Source organism: Tetrao urogallus (assembly GCF_951394365.1).
Source record: "Tetrao urogallus genome assembly, chromosome: 2".
NCBI lineage: Eukaryota > Metazoa > Chordata > Aves > Galliformes > Phasianidae > Tetrao > Tetrao urogallus.
The window spans coordinates 96167537-96185004 of record NC_136814.1 but is presented as its reverse complement, the minus strand read 5'-3'; the positions used below and the strand labels follow the sequence as shown (position 1 = coordinate 96185004).

The 17468-nt window shown below is 37.5% G+C and overlaps 1 protein-coding gene across 1 annotated transcript in view; it reads right to left on the bottom strand.

Annotated features, from left to right (window-relative positions):
- Nucleotides 1-17468, bottom strand: part of GREB1 (growth regulating estrogen receptor binding 1) — a gene marked incomplete at both ends in the record, with an annotated part of 49384 nt that overhangs the window by 9364 nt on the left and 22552 nt on the right. The window contains 10 exons of the mRNA XM_079550084.1: nucleotides 166-370; nucleotides 1989-2150; nucleotides 2492-2634; nucleotides 3990-4148; nucleotides 4256-4358; nucleotides 10883-11499; nucleotides 13532-13621; nucleotides 14615-14814; nucleotides 15492-15607; nucleotides 17026-17365. Of these exons, the coding sequence (XP_079406210.1) occupies nucleotides 166-370; nucleotides 1989-2150; nucleotides 2492-2634; nucleotides 3990-4148; nucleotides 4256-4358; nucleotides 10883-11499; nucleotides 13532-13621; nucleotides 14615-14814; nucleotides 15492-15607; nucleotides 17026-17365 (2135 nt within the window). The remainder of the gene's footprint in view (nucleotides 1-165; nucleotides 371-1988; nucleotides 2151-2491; nucleotides 2635-3989; nucleotides 4149-4255; nucleotides 4359-10882; nucleotides 11500-13531; nucleotides 13622-14614; nucleotides 14815-15491; nucleotides 15608-17025; nucleotides 17366-17468) is intronic.

Below are 17468 nucleotides of genomic sequence, written 5' to 3'. Positions count from 1 at the left end.
GTTACACAAGACTGTCTTCAAAGAGAATCCAGATCATCAGATATGGTAGCTATAATATCTATATCTGTATGTACATATATCTACATTTCAATTTGAATAGCACCACCTCAAGGGCCCAAGTCACATGTCCATATTTTTTTATGTCACACTTTATGTCACACTTACCCACTCCTGCACTGTTGAAAATGCTTGGAAGAACAAGCATAATGTGGTTGGGCCAGTACTTTTTATATATGGCCATTTCGTATTCCTTGACAACTAAAACATGCAGATGACTGGCTCCATCCATTGCATGATATAAATTGAAAAGCCCATGTTCATGGCGCCCAGTGGTGGGAGTAAAAGTGGGGCTTTTTATGAAATCTTCACTCTGTAAGTGAATCAAAGATAAGTTTCTTTATTAAGCTGGATAATGTTTAAACAAGAACCAGGTCCATCAACAGAGCAAATTGGTTTAAGTTTCACTACATTGCTACATTTAAAATCAGCTTAATGGGAAAATAAACAAGTTTTATAAGAGTTGGAAAAAAAGAAAACTCCATCTACTAACTTATCTATCTGGTGAGACAGTGGTGAATTGGATAGGACTGGTAATTTTTACTGCCAACTACTCATGGACCTTGAGGCTAGATCTGGAAAAGGGTTCAGATCTGTATGACAGAACATGGTAAGAAACACATTAGTCCAAAACTGTAATATAAGTCTTCTGACTGGCTATCATCCAAACTTGAATGCATTTAAACTCATTAAGTACTTTCAGGTTTGACAGTATATCTCCATAATGCCCTGTTTCTGCAAGCATCCAGGACTATTCCAGCTTGAGGAACTGATTTCAGGCTGTTAGGGACCCAAAAGGAAACTATGCCTCTTCACAGCCCTCACAGTTAAGCACTATACATTAAAAATGTCAAAGCACAATATGATGGACGGGTATTAATTTCTGTGGAATTCTACAGATTTAATTAAAGTGCACTGAGAAAAATATTTTATAGTAGTTTTATAATCTAGGTTTATATCTCACAGCACCTTTCAACCTTGCATCAAGGCTGCAGGCACCATTTTGGAGTGGACGAACAGATAAAGAAGCAAAGGGAAAACAAACAATTTTGGCAAAGCCTCAGAGCAAGTCTGTGACAGAAGCAGGAGAAGAACCCACAGCTACCCAGATCATAGTTCAAGTTACGTACAGATCAAGTACAAGGTTACTGAAGTTTAAACCTCACTTTGTACAGTTGCTGCTATGTTGCTGTGTGGGGTCTCCCATTTCGATCTTCAAGGACATAAATGCTCAAACTGGAGGGTGATATTGATAGATTATCTTTTATTGGAAACAGCTTATTTTCTCAAGTAAAGTAGTAAGCTAGTGTTTGCTACTGTTTCACAAACTGCTCCACTAATGCCCACACCTAGCCTGAACCACTCACAGCTTCATCATAAATATGGATATTAAGAGTCGTTGTAAAGGCCAACATCAGAGGCTGCATATCCTGCCAAATGTTTTATACAGTGTTTTCTACAAGTGTATCCTGCAATTCTTTGGATAGTCTTAAAGCCTTGGCAAAGATTCTTTGTTTTTAAGAAACCATCTGAGCACTTATGCATAATAGGATTGAAAATCCATTGCCTTTCTTTACAGTAAAAAATTGCTTCCTTACAGTCAGTAAACTGTATGACAAACAAAACCACATCTCTGAGGCCAGTTGCTGAAACTGTTCTCGCTTTAACACCTTAAACCCATAACCAAAAAACATTAACCTCAGATAAGAATGTAAATGTGAAAAAAAAACAGCCTTGGTAATGAGAAAAAGCTTATCAGTTGCTTGACAATTTTGTTGCATGTCTCTCTTTCTGGGAGAAAATACAAGCCTGTGTTAGGTCCTTATCATCTCTTGACAGCACGATCTGAAATGTAAAGAATCCTACAACGAATCTTAAAGATGGTCATGTCTCTCTCCTATATATGGCCACAAATATAATAATTCATCTACCTTATCTGTGACTAGTGGCAGCCTCATGCTTTCCAGTTGTCTTCCTGGTTGGCTAAAGACAAAATGATGCTCCTTTGACTTTGGAATGATAAAATGAAGCTGGATCTCTTCTCCCAGCATGGAATAGGAAAAGGCAAACGCATGCAGAGTGGACTCATAAAGCTGAGGATGGGAAAAATAGGATAATGCCAGTGGTTAGTGTCAAAATTATTTCCTACAAGGTCTCACTGTGGTGAATATGCATTCATAACATTACCAAGCACATAATGTCCCTCTGAAGGCCCCAGATTACATGAGGAACAGAAACTCTATAGTCCCCAGGTCTGATGTCTAGTCAAGGCAGGCAAACCTCAAGACATAATAAAATCCAACAATCAGCTCTTTCTTTAATCTACACAAACAGATTGTAAGTCAATTTAGCTACAGTGAATAAACACAAAACTGTGTTTGGGTTGTGTCTGCTTCAATATCTGATCTAAACATTTATGTCTGGAAATTTTTACCTGGTATCTGGGATTGAAACCCATATACTGATGGCACTGTTCACAGTGATGGTAGGTGTTATATGCTGCATACTTGGATAATCTCATCCTAGTTGTTTGACGGTGGGTGTACATATCCTCCTGCCTTCTGCTAATGGGTCTGTCTATTAAAAACAGAAACAAAATGTATGTAACATATATTCAAGGCCAGAATGTATTCCTTTGTGACAAATTGTTTCTGTCACTTTAATTAAACTAAAGAACGATGGCAGGATTAAATACATGCAAAACAAGGTATAATTTCATTCTGAGCATTGTAGCGGTAAGTCCATAAACTTGCTGAGGTTGCAATATTTCCCTTTGATTGGGTTATTAAAGGCAATCTTAAACAGCATTTTCCCCACTATCAGTCCCTAGGCATTGCCATGCATAAGTAGGTGTCAGTCAGACTTTGTGCCACATTACACTTGAATGAATTCCTATGCACTTCAGAATTGACCTGTCTAAACTTTCTCTCTCCAACTTTGGCTATAAAGATATTACAGAAGACACTGACAAAAACCTCACTTAAGTCATTGATCTTCCTTTGTCCACCCTGCCAGTCATCTCATGATAAAAGGCAATTAGATTTGTCAGTCATTATTTGCCTATGATTCTTCCATGCTAGCTGTTCCCAATTACTGTCCTGTTCTTTATGGTCCTGGACATGATTTGCAGGAGGGTTGGATCCGTAACTGTTTTGTGGACTGAGAGTGGGCTGAACGGGCAGTAATTGCTTTGACCTTCCTTCTTGTCCTGAAAAAGAAAGGCATTTTTGCCTTTTTTCAATCACCAGGAATCTCCATTCACTGTCATTACCATCTAAAGGTGGTATGATGTTGGTGAGCACTCTTGGTGTGCTTGGATGCATCCTACCCATGTTTCCCCAGCTGCTTTACGTATGGGACCGTAAGATAAGAGTTATTTCACCTGGCCATAGACATTTTCATTTGTTATTTGCCTGTAAGCTAGATGAGTGCTACGGACCGCAGAAAGACACAAACACATCTGCAATCCACGTGCCCTAATTTAAATGCATACTTTATCTAAAGTTTACTTCAGAAGTGCTTATTTCTTATGAATAATTATTAAAGGAGTCCAGAGGACTATTTCACACCTTAATACCACAGGAATTTAAATCTGAACACATACATATCACCTTTTCCAAACATAAACCAAATAAACCTATTAAGATCTCTAAGAACATAAAGAATGACATTGTAATAGGAAACATTAAAATACTCACTTTTTGTGGGATCAGAGTGTTTTTAATGAGACTACCTCTTTAATATGCCATAAAACATTAATAAGGCTACTAATCTAGTGTTTCATCTAACAAACTACAAATCTTTTTTCAATTATTATTTAGTCAAGTACAATTCTGACAGTTTTACACTGTTTAAAAGTCAACATGATTCACCTGCTAAAACCAAATAAATGTATGTATGTGTAACATTCAACAGATTTTTCAAATTCTAACCTTCACTGTTTACAGCCTGAAGCTTGGAACAAATCAGACTTGCATCTTCATATTTTGGGTCATGGATAGTATAGTCAAAAGGGATCTTCTTAAACATCTCCAAATCTGGCCATGTATCTCCAGGCTGATGGTAGCATTGATCTGATTCTTCTTTTATGTCTATGAAATTATTGAAAAATAAAAAGTAATGGAATTACAATTATATTTATATAATTTATATAAATTTATATAATTATATTTATATATTATTTATAGCAAAAACTTACTAATGTTGATTTCTTCCTCATCATAAACATCCACTTCCGTCAGCCTGATCAGCATTCTGGACAAAATACTGAGGAACTGCAGGTAGGCACCTGTTTTCCCTATCTGTAAATATACAAATCAGAAAATACAGAACTTTCATTTTCATCTGGAAATTGCAGCTGAAGTGAAACCAAATATTAATATTTAGTGTTTGCATATCCCTGTACTTTCCTATTCCCAACCATAAATGACAAGCTCAGGTGCTCGATGTTTTTTTAGGTGCTCTTCATGTAGGAAGTTAGTTTGGAAAATGCATTTTGTGTCACGGGTCTAATTATAAGACAGCAAACTTGAATTTTCTCTCTCTTACAGTTGCTAAAATGGCAATGAACACTTAAAAATCCACACAAACTCCTAAAGTGTTCTAAAAACAATTCACGTGATGTAAAATAACAACATAATTACTTCAACTCTTTTGTATTTGCACAGTTCATCAGCATACTGAGTGCTGTTGAAGTATCCTGAAGGAAGAAGTGTCAGACCTCTATTGGAGAACTTGTCCAGGCCACATCCAGTCCTTTTGTAGGTTTTTCAGCCACAGCCAGCGTTTAACTCAATTAATTGCTCAGTGTCTTCCACATAAAGTTTACTGATGATCACATGAAGAAATAACACTGTTACACTTTGAAAGGACGCAGTACAGAGGGGGAGAAAAAAAGAGACCTGCAAACTCATTTAATTCTGACAGGAGAATACTGAGTGAAGTTAACACGTTATGGCATGTTCTCCTTCTGCAACTAGTTGTTCTCAGGTAGTTGAATAGAATTTTGAAATACATCTACATTAGTACTGCATTTAAACCCCAGCTTTCGTTGCCAGTGCTGGGCTATGTCAGCAACCTTGTGTACTGAACAATTTAAAACAGTGCTGGACTTAATATTTCCATATTTCAAGTAGCTTTTTCATTTTCTCTCAACACTTGAGTCTTTGAAGATGGAACAAGAGCAAGTAAACATTTGCTTTTGTCAAAGTTCATCCGTTATTCTCAGTAAACTAGATTGCACTTGGATGAGTGTTTGGCAAGGCTTGAAAAGGGTTCCCTTTTCCCTGCTGAGGGTAAAATAAGCCCATAGACCATGTGTTCTGCTCCATGGTCTATGGACAACAACTCCATGTTGTCCAGGGGTAATACAGGAAGAAGTTACTTTCCATTAGAGCACAGCCCCATGGTTGAGATATTTCTGAGTCCCACTCTGAGTTTTCATATAAAATCCTTTGAGACTCATGAGAATCTTTTTACTAACTTTGGAACAAAGCTGTAAGCTTCAATGAAATACCTGTTCATTGGTAAGCAAGGCAAAACTACTTCATTCTCCACATTTGTGGCAAACTTGATCATACTTTGTTTTATTAGAATGTATTTTCTACATTTTTTCTCACAGCAGTGATTACATTTCTATGCCATTATGAATGTACTCTTTTTACATGCCTCCCACCATCCTCTGATTAAACATTAAGTGGCCTGACAGATTGAGAGCTCCGTAATTTTGAACAAATGAGAGATAAATTGTCAAAAGTACAGAGCTGTCATTCCTAATCTGTTTTAAGTGTATTCTTAGAATTGCCAACAGGCTGAAAGCCTTACTTTTCCCTTTCAGTAACCATTTAAAACTTGCTCTATCAAAAACATCCATTTTCTGTTAGCTCAGGAAACAGGTTTTCACAAATAGTTTTCAAGAATACATCTGGGGTCAGCAGGCTAACCCTAAATGGTACTTAGATGAAAGGTAGCAATTGTCTGTTGATTCAGATATACAAAGCAGTCAGGTCACAAATTGAAAATGCTGAAAACCATTCAGCATTTTTCAGGGATTGAAAATATTGGTCCCTCACCAGGAAACTAAAACATATGCACTTTTGATATTCCATGCATCACATCTTACCTAATCTCATTATCTGTCAGCTAAAAACTGTCCAGTATAACACTGACCTCTGTGAACTGCTAGGTATTAGCAGCACTGTATGGAAAATGCTGGTGGGAGCAGGCAGGAATCTCTCGTTTTCAGACTGCTTCTCTGCAGGCAGAGAACCCAGGCTGAACACATGACAGAGTTTTTACTTTGACTCCCCTCACTCACATATTTGCCAGCATTTTCTGCTGAAGAAATAACTTGCTGAAATACAGAACACTTTTTTCAGTTCATTTAGAGAGCAAAAGATTCAAAAGAAAAATGACTTCCACTTGACAATTAACATTTGCTTCAGAAGGGAAGAGCCTTGAAAATCTGAATTTATAACATGCTCAGATAGGTAAATGTGCCTTTAAATTCAATAATATGATTTCTGTGTTTTTTATGTGCCATCACTTGACCAGATGGAAATGCACAGAGTGTCAGCTTGCTTGAAAGTACTGAGGATTTGTCATTACACACAGCTGCCAGATCTCTCCAAAGAATTCTTGTCTCGTATGTCACTACCCTTCTTTTGGATCAGTTTTTTGGGGCATCCACAAAGAGATGCTGCAAGCAGGATAAGTCACCTGGGGGCCATACCTTGTCAGATAATTGAAGTATTACTCTAATTTGTTTCTGGGTATCTGAACATGAAAGATAGAAGCCTGATGAATTAGAATTTGAAGGAGAAGATCACAGAAGACTTAAATTGCAAAAATCTCATACTTTGTGAAAACTTGCAATAAATAAGGAATGAGAATCCTGCAAAGATTTAGCATTTTGGTTTCTATTTTCATCCTAAATGCAAGGCATGATTTTGTGAGATACATAAAGATATGTTTACTCTGCAACTGTTCATTCATGAAGATTGTAGATGTACAAGAGCAAGAGGAGAGAACATGAATTCAAATCCTTCCCACAGAAAATTTCATAAGAACAAAGGTTCATCTTTTGTATCAAAGACCTGCAGTACCTACAGGAGTGGAAGCTGTTAAAAGATTTTGGTCACTGAACTGTATTTTCCATAGATATCTATAATAAACTGAAAACAAACTAAAAACTGGAGATTGAGAGAATCCAGTCAGAAAAATTAGATGTGCTTATTCATGAAATGGTCATCCAAAGGTCTGTTGTAGCAGGTCTAAGAGTAATGAGTTTCTCTATTTTATTTTTTATTTTTTATTTTTTATTTTTTTTTAACTTGTTCCAGTCATTAGACATCAGGAGCACTGGAAGTACTTTATTATTCTCACATGTTTCTAGAAAGTACCACCTGATAACAATCTTCACATTTGGAGTAATTTATGGCAAAAGTGGAAATAATTCCATAAGGCTTTGCTACTTTAATTTCCAAGTGAGACAGTTCTTCACATACCACAGCAGTGGTTTTCAGACTGTGGTCTGCGAACCAGTGTTGATTCATAGAAAATATTCTGATGGTCCACAGACAGCTGGTCAAATGGTGCTGGGTCTTCTCCTTGTTTCCACTTGCTATGTTCTGCTAAAAGACAGCTAACAAAAAATATATTAAATACTTCCCTAATACCTTTATTACATTAGAAGAATGGCATTTAAGCCCATTGTACTAAAATTTTAGGAAAAGGAGAGGAGACCCAAACAGTATGAGCAGCAGTTTTCTTCCTCAGGAAATGTCTTAAGATGGTTTTCATCCCCTGAGAGAACTTCTATGATCAGGAATGGGCAGTTACTTGCAGACTACGAGCAGCTTACCTGCCTATGGAAAATGCTAGTTCTAGGCTTGTAATATTCAGGTATAAAAACAACGGCACAAAATTTTCATTTGCGGTTTGGAGAATTTTAAGATAAATGTTTCTAAGAAAAATATTTCAGTGAATTTAGACTTCCTGATAGGCATTTTGTTCAACGTCGTACATTTCTACCCATAGCTATGATACTTGTTCATGCTCACTAAGCAATGTGTTAGCTGCATGATCCAATGCAACACTAGGAAAAAACCCACACTATAGACGTAACACCATAAAATCATATGGAAGAGGCCTCGAAGATCACCTAGTCCAAGCACCCAATTACCACTAATATTGCCCACTAAACCACGTCTACCATTTCCTTAAACACCTCCAGGGACAGTGACTCAATCACCTCCTTGGACAGACTGTTTCAGTGCCTGACCACTCTTTCTGAGAAGAAATTCTTCCTAATACCCAATCTGAACCTCCCTGACATAACTTGAGACCATTCCCTCTAGTCCTGTCTCTAGTTATGCAAGAAGTTGACTCCCACCTCACCACAACCTCCCTTCAGGACATTGTAGAGAGCACTAAGGTCCCTTCTGAGCCTCCTCTTCTCCAGACCAAACAATCGTAGTTACCTCAGCAATTTCTCATTAAATTGTGCAGACCCCTCAACAGAAATATTGCCCTTCTCTGGACACACTCCAGGGCATTTATGTCCTTCTCACAGTGAGGGGCCCAAAACTGAATGCAATACTTGAGATGAGGCCTCATCAGAGCTCAGTACAGAGGGATCACTTCCCTGCTTTTGTTGACTGCACTATTTCTGATATAATCTAGGATGCCATTGGCCTTCTTAGCACTGCTGGCCCATGTTTAGCCTAGTGCTGACCAGCAATTCCATATCCTTTTCCTCTGTGCAGATTTCCAGCCACTCCGCTCCAAGCTGTAGCATTGCCTGGGGTTGTGACCAAAGTGTAGAGCCCAATACTTGGTCTTGTTAACTTCATCCCGTTGGCCTCAGATCATCAATCCAACCTGTCCAGATCTCTCAGAATGCCCTTCCTACACTTCCCCACAGCTTGGTGTCATCTGCTAACTTACTGAGGGTGCACTCAGTGCCGTCATCCAGATCATGAGTAATTAAACAAGATGGGCCCAAATACTGACCCCTGGGGACCAGTTGCCAGCTGGATTTAACTCCATTCACCACCATACTCTAGGCTCAACCTTCCATCCAATTCTTCATTCAGCAAAGAGCGTACCTGACAAAGACATGGGCTGCCAGCTTCTCCATATAAGTGGAGAAAGGATGGAATTTCACGTAAAGAAAGTGATATTAAAGGTGTCATTCACTGCTGTACAGAGGGCCCACAGGAGCCCTATTCTGTATTTGAAAAAGAGTTTCATTTGATAGTTAAAGGTGGTGAATATCATATACCATGGTAGGGAGCTAATGAATGAGCAAGCTGCTTGTCTCAATATAACTAGCTAAATGTCACATGTCATGTGTTAAACAACAAGTCCTTCTGATGGATATGTAGAATGCTTTCAGAGGTCTCTAAATGACTATTTTGAGAAACACAGGCTTACATCTGAGACCCTAAACCATATGCTTTACGATCAGGTGAATACTAAAGCAGTATTTACATATCAGTAAATCTGAATTTTTATGGTATCGTTGGGAATAGTCTCTTTGTGAGTTGTGATATGTATACATATAAAATTGTACAAAAAAATTGTCACAGCTTATGTTTTTCTTAGAGATTGATGTCAACAACCTGCTGCAGAATGTTATTTTTTGGTCTGCACCTTAATATGACATTCATTTTCTTGATTGTGTAACACTTCAATCTTTGGCACACTTATATAATTTATTTATATTAAATTATATTTATATTAAAAGAATTGAGAGTATTGTATAACTCCTAATCGAAGTACTTTCTGGAATCCTTTACACATTACAGTAAAATTTACAGGAACTTTCAGTACGAAAAGCCCATTTATGCTCTTCTTACTTCACTGCAATATACATTTGGTACTATGGAAAAAAATACTTAATAAATAGCAATATATATAGTTTCCTTTTCCAGTCAATAGGCATGAATGGCATTTATAATAGGCATAAATCCATATGGGTGGATCAAGATAAGGCAGGTAACTATATTTAGATGAACTTTTTGTTGATACTAGAGCAACAGGAAACACGAGTCTTTGGTTTGATTTTTCCTTTCTGACTTCTGATGCTCATGTGATGTAAATATGCTCATAGACATGTGGTCTCATTGCTTCAGAAGAACGTGAGAGGCACAGCATCAGACTTACTATGTAACATGTGCACTGAACTAGGAGATATCTTACTCAGACATAAGTATTAAACATTCTCAGAGAATTTAAAAGACAAGCAAGGAATTTCTTAGGACAATACCCATTTTTATGCATATTTTGAAATAAATTTACAAACTCTTGGTTAGTATTCACCTTGTAAATAAAGCTCTGCTAATGTTGAACAGGCCTTCTTGCATGTGCTACCTACAACAGCTTCTAAATTTCTGCCTGTCACGTGGAGGAAACAGAAAATACCTCAACTGCAAAGTTGCAGCTATCTTTAGATTGATCCTGGGAAGTGTTTTTGTGCTGATCTTTGATGTTTATTTAAAATGTAAATGCTTATTCAACTTTGATAGAAATGAGGCATGAAATCTATCTTCCAAGCAAGCTATGTTTGAAAACATTTTAATGGAAAGAGACTGACAGAAAATTAATATTGCTCCAGATTCATTGTCTTTGAACTCAAACTAACAGTAAAGAATAAAAGATCATTTTATTAGAAGGGAGTTGAGAAATAAGGAAATAAAATATGAGCAACTTACTCTCCACATAAAAAACGTTTCAAGTACGAATAAAAATAACTAATCTGTTTTTGTAGATGATAAAACTGAATAACATAAATGGATGATAATACCTTGCTCTTATTACACACCTGTGGTGGCCCACTCAGCAGCAGTCTCCTTGGGTGAAAGGTGTCCATTCTGCCCTCATTTCTATTATTGTAGTCCATATGGATTGGCTTGGGCACTGTCCATTGGCGGTAGTATAGAGACTGCTCTGTGCAAGTCATCATCTTACTCATAAGAGGACGAAAAGAACTTGCCCACATCACAGAGTGGTAAGGCAAAAGGGAAGATGATTTTGGAAGTCCACTGCTGTCCGTAGAGGTAATAATGTCATAAACCAGTTTGGGCAGGAAAACTATGGGAGGCTGTTTTGATGATTTAGTCATGAAGCATTGAGAGGTCTGTAAGATGAAGGAGTTATGAGTAGGTGCAGAGGAGGAAGAAGAGGAAGAGAAAGGTGAGGAAGATGAGGAGGTGATGGAAATTTGGGCACTTTTTAGGTTTTGTTTTGTATCAGGTTGTTCATTTCCCGGAGGTAAGTGTTTGCTGATTGTTGTTTGTGCCCCCTTGTCTACCTTCTGCTTCTGCTTCTCATGGCTATTTGTAGTTTCTTCGGTGCTGTTACTTAGGACTTGGTGGGGGGATTTTGCTCTGTCTCCTGCTGTTACTAAAGGAGGAGATGGCTCGCTGCAGAATGCTGTAACTAAAGGAAAATTATATTTCAATACAACATAATATTTTAATGTAAGTGCAATAATCCCAGCTAGTCAATGACACAGCGAAACACTGAAAAATTGCTTAGATACAGTACCTGTCAAATAATGCAGCCCTATAGCTCCTGCTATCTTTCAGCTTACTCATACAGAAAGTCTTAATGAGATTAGGTGGGAGTATTTGTCTCAATGCAGCAAGTGCCTTTCCAAGAACTTACGTTCATAGGAAAGGTGTGATTGACCTGTCCTCAGCCATTCCCTATTTCATCAGATATCCTCATCACTCAAGACTATAAAATTCTATAAACTTTTGTTCAAAAGGGTGAAAGAAAATTAGTACCCATTGGCTCTTACCCCATCAAACTACAGAAATCTCCACACAAAAACAGTTCTCAGCTCTAAATCAGCTCTGATTCCAAACTCATGTTTGTGATACTGAAGCACAGCCTGGCATAATATAACTCAGCTCTCAAGACTTTGGCTCTATGAAACCATCCAGCCTTTGGTCAGCTCAGAGCAGAAACTGAACTCATCAAGACTGGCCTTGACCACCACATAGATATAGCTCATAGCTCTTTACTAATTATCTGAAAATGGTGCACCTTTATTAATGTATTCTAACTACAATGATTTCTTGAGAGTTTGAGGCTTCATTTTGAGTGACTCTGAGCATCTTTAATCTCAATAACCTCCAAAAAGGAGATGTAAAGACTGTGCAGTCCTCAGAGTAGACTGAACACTGGCTCAGGAATCAGTCTCCTTGTGTTAGTAAGAATGTCTGTCTGAAGCCAGACATAGATAAAAGCAGCTTTCCATTTCTAGTGAAAACAAAAGTCTGTGTTCTCAAACAACAACAACAAAAAGCAACAAAACAGATTCTGAACTAATAAAAGAGTCTGTAGCTTTTCTTGGTCTCAAGAAATGGTAAGAGATCCTAGTTGCAGATATTAATCTAAAGCAGCCACCAAATGATGTTTGCAATGAAGATGAAAATAAATCATCAGCAGTATGAATGGTTTCAAGAAACCACCATAACGTCCTGCAGAATATCAGTATCCCAGAGCACAAGGAAAAAAAGAAAGAGAAAAGAGAAAAAAAAGATTTGTTTAATCACAGGCAAATTCAGGCTACACAGCCACATGCAGGCCATATGGATCCTGCAAACTGAAGAACAGATTAAAGAAGAAAAAGCATTTTTCATGTTAAAGTGGTTAAAAATCTTATCAAAAATGTCTTCAAATCTTGTCTTTTTCTTTCCTTTTATAACCACTACTGTGTTTGTAGAGAAGAAACCATGGCTAAATATGCATGTCAGCATGGTGAAAACTACAAGCAGATCAAAAAGAAGGTATTGTGATTCAAAAGCAGCAATGTTTTGAAAAGCTGCAGGACATTGTAACACCTACATAACAGTTTGTCTTCTGAACCTTCATTCAACACTCCCCCTCTTATCTGCATTGAAAAGCATTCAAATAAACTTAACAGACAAGAAGCTCAGGTAATTCTCAACATTGTCACATGCTTCATGCAACAATTTGCAGATTAAAAAGGAAACAAAGATTTAAGAAAAAAGATCCACCTCCAAAGGAGCTTCCAAATAGTGCAGATTTAATGAATGAACATTCCAGAGCAAAACAAAAAAGACAAAGACATGAACAAGACTGAGAATTCTTCCTAGGGATTTTCAAAAGATTATTTAAAACTGTTGAATTGTCATAGCTCCAGTGAACGCACTCAGTACTAACTAAGGATTCAAACCTAAGTGTCACACATTAAAGGAGTACCTGTTTTAGGTAGCCTGTCCTATGTTTACTTTCCAAGCAAGAAATCATCTGCTTGTATTTAAGAAGTCTGATTCTAAATTACTTTTTTAGAAGTTACCTATAATAATCTCATTAAAATAGGCCTTGCCAAAAGCTGACTGATTTATGCCTTTTTTTCCCCCCTTTCTTTAACAAGCTGAACAGAAGGTTTTTTATCTATCCTAAATACAGCTTAATAGAAATAAACTTAAGGACTTACTGGAAGCTTTTGAAGAGAGAGATGAAGATGCAGAGTCATGAGAGTGAGATCTTTCTCTTTTCATAGGACTTCTCTTTTCTGAAGTAGAACCTGTTTCATGAATATTAGCAGAGGAAAACAAAAGCAAAGCATAATTAAAGTAAGCCTGTAAAAAGTGATGGCTATATTGTTGAAATAAGGAAGAGCTCACAACTTTAGATGGAACCCTGAGCAGCCAGGTTTGATGTATTGCAACCCTGACCATGGCAGGGGATTGGAACTGGATGGTCTTTAAGGTTCCTTCCAACCTAAGCCATGATTCTTTGACTTGTCTGGATTCTGTCCTCCTTCTGACACTGTATTCAATGTGTTCCTGTCATGCAGCATTGGATTAGCCTATAAAATATTCTAATTATGTTGAACTGCAGTACACTTACAAAATCAATTCTGCTGCCAGGAGCTGACACGTCACAACTGTGTTTTACCTTTAATACCCAATTAGTGTCAGTGAAACCAACTGACGAAGTGCTCTGTTTTGTCAGTGTGTTATGAACTACCTCCTACCCGTTGCATAACAGCTTTATGGATAAATTATATCTCAGCTTTTGATGATGACAGTCCCTCAAGGGCATTTGCTTGAGGTTCCTAACTTAGCTTTCTATGCCAAAATGCTTTTTTTTTTTTTTTTTTTTTTTTTTTTTGGTGTAGTTTAGCAATAATAAACAGAGGCAAAAAGCACTGCGCTCAGTCTATCATCTGAGCTGATGTTCTAAATTGAACTCCACAGGAGTACGCCATACTTCACAGACCAGGAAAGCAGCCTTATAACTCAGATGCCTAACCTCAGTGCACCTTGGACTCAAATTACATCAACTTACTTCAACTAAATGGACAGAAATATTCATCACACCTAAGGTAGGCCTCTCTTAAGAAATAATAACCTCTCCAACTCTACTATTTCAGTATGAGTTCAAAGACAATGAATGGAAGAACTTGAAACCCATTTCTCATTTTCTAATATATCACATTTTTCTAATATATCACATGTATTTTTCTAATACAGCTCAATCATTTTACACCTCTTATTATCACTGGTAGTAGTACCTTCTGTTGCTATTTCTTCATCTTCATTATCAGTGCTGCTTAGTTTCTCTGGGTCGCTTTCCAACACATCATTCACAACTGCTTTCTCAGTGTGAATTTCTGAGCTCACAAAGTATGCTGCCAAACCAAGCTCTTGCTCCAAAGTTGTCCTTACTAAAGAAGATGAATTTATTAAACGTAGGTCACAGTATCTCAGTGATCTGGAGAGAAACAGATGAGAGAGTATGAGAACACAATGTACTCTATTTCTTTTCCAGACACAGCCAAAGGGGAATATTTTTTACAATCTGCTTAAGCTACATATGAGATAGAACAAGGTAGATTTTTGGTGTTTAATAAGTTTTCCATTATGGTGCATACAGTTTTATTATTCTTTATCTAGTTAAGCAGTTTAATCTGGTGCACTGAACATTAGCATCAACACAAGGAAAAAAAAGGTATCATTTTGGATTTAATTGACTAAACAAAAACATTTAGTGCAATTTTGGTGGTCCTAGGGCATCTTGTTTGCCTTCCAGCTTCAACTCCAGAAGGCACAGACCTCTCCACATGTCCTGCTGGATATACACCAATATCCTGCACATATCTCAGCTGCTTTGAGGTATCTAAAGTAGCTATAGATACTTCTTTTTTACATACCCTTATACCATGACAACTCATAATATTTTTAAGTTACTAATATTAAGTTACTATAAAAGCAGGAGATTATTACTAATAAACTTTTTTATTTACAATATAAAAATTTACAAAAAAAATGGAAAAGCATCTTTGACACTGAAATGTTTTCTTCCACACAAGTATTTAAACAGTTAATTTTTAGCCATCCAATAAGCAATGGATAAAGAACTCCCACTGAGAAAATACCAGATCTACTTACCGTGGTAAAGACTCCCCTTGTGGATCCATGCCACTGAATATTAATATACAGGGCAAACCTTCCAGTTCCAAATAGGTCTGTGGCCTCCAATCTACATCTTCAATTTTCTGCCAGACCTGCATAAGAGACACTATTGAACGTCCTGGCAAGGCACAAATGATCACACATTTTATCATCCATTGTTTGAATTGATTTGCACAGTGGATAGATGTTCCACCAGAGTAAGCCACATGGCAGAGCCAATTTCAACACAAGTAGATTGTACAATTCCTAAAGAGTTACAGGTAGCAATCTGCCTGATGTAAACCTGAGGAGAACAGACAGCATGCTCTGGTCTGAAAAGTCTCCCTGTCTCCCAGCTGCACAGCACTAGGACTAGGGCATACATGGATAGAGTGGATATGGTACAATCAGGCAATAAAGATGAGTAGGAGCTTCCGGGGAGAGAAAGGGTTGCTTCTCGTGATAGATAAATTACAGAAGGAAATGAGGCTATTTCACCATAGAGGAATAGCATGAAGCTGGAAGTACTGAAGTTTTGAACACACATATTACACTGATCTCACTTAATACCCTCTGAAGCCTCCTACTCTCCATCAATGTTGTCAATTTTCCTAATAGTGTAATGAGAAATTAGATAACTAGTTCTGTCATTTGAATGTTTAGCATCAGGTTATACTACTTTATTCATACCAGCCAATACTTTCTGCTGTGAGACTGACCTACAGATAAGGAATACACAGCAGGAACAACAGTATGATAGTTCCACTTCTGCCATTTATACACTTATTACCACTACTGTGAATGTCTGGGAAGACAAATGGGATGTGATTTAGAATATTGATTTTTCAGAAAAAGTTATTCATGACACAGTAGGATGAGCTTTTGGCTCCGGATGTCAAATGACTGTCTAACACATCAAATTAAGCACAGAACAGTACAATAAACATTTTTGCTAGAGCAAACAGATGGCAGTGTTATGAAGAGCAAGAAAATACCAGAGCCTTTTGTTACATAGATGACTTAAGATTCTGGACATAAAGGGTATAAATGAATCTTTGAAATAACACACGGTCCAGAAAGAATTAAGTACCAGGCTGTGAATTCCAAACCTATAGGCAGCATCACCAATTTGGTGCCTTTATGCCATCTGCTGGTGAGAAGAATAATATAAATCTTAACCAAAGAAAATCCATGCAACAATGACTTCGTGAGAAAATTGTGACAGTTCTATATGTCTGTTTTCCCTGTTGTTGTACATAAAAGCAGTTCAGCTGTTTGGAAGGGTTGCTGCAGGAAGCCAAGCTCTGGCTCTATCCGTTAATATTCAACTGAGTAACCAGAAAGTAACCATTGGTAGGACAGTAAAGGAATCACAGATGATTCGTCTACAGTCAAAAGTTGTGCTCCTTGCAGTAGTTTTGAGTTTTTCTACTATGAACCACGCTTCAGCTCATGACCATATCTCTCACCAACAGTCTCCCCATCTACCCATCTAACGAAGTTTCCCAGTATATGTCATTCTGCAAGTTACCTTTAGTTGCTCCACAAAGTGCTTCCCTATAGTGATTCCAGAATTAGGATTTCCCAAGATTATTTCAAAGTTATCTTCAAGGGCTAGTCTTTCCCTTACATTATACAGACGTTCATATGCCACTGCAGCCAGTGGGGTACATGGAATTCTCAACACTACCATGAGGCCATGACCACTAGGACACTGTCTTGAAGAGTTTATTAGGTTTTGGGTGATCTCCAGAGTTTCAACTGAGGTGTAATTCTTCATCTGAGAAAGACCACACACTGCCATCATAGCTGCAGAGTAGTGTTGTATGAGGACAAAAGTCCTTATCACTGCACTGTGTAATCTGGGAAACCTGAAATAAAGGTTAAATAGTGAAGTATTAAAGTAAAAAAAGCTGATGTTCTCCAAAATATAGCAAACTCAGGACTTTATCCTGCAAAGAACCCTTATCATTT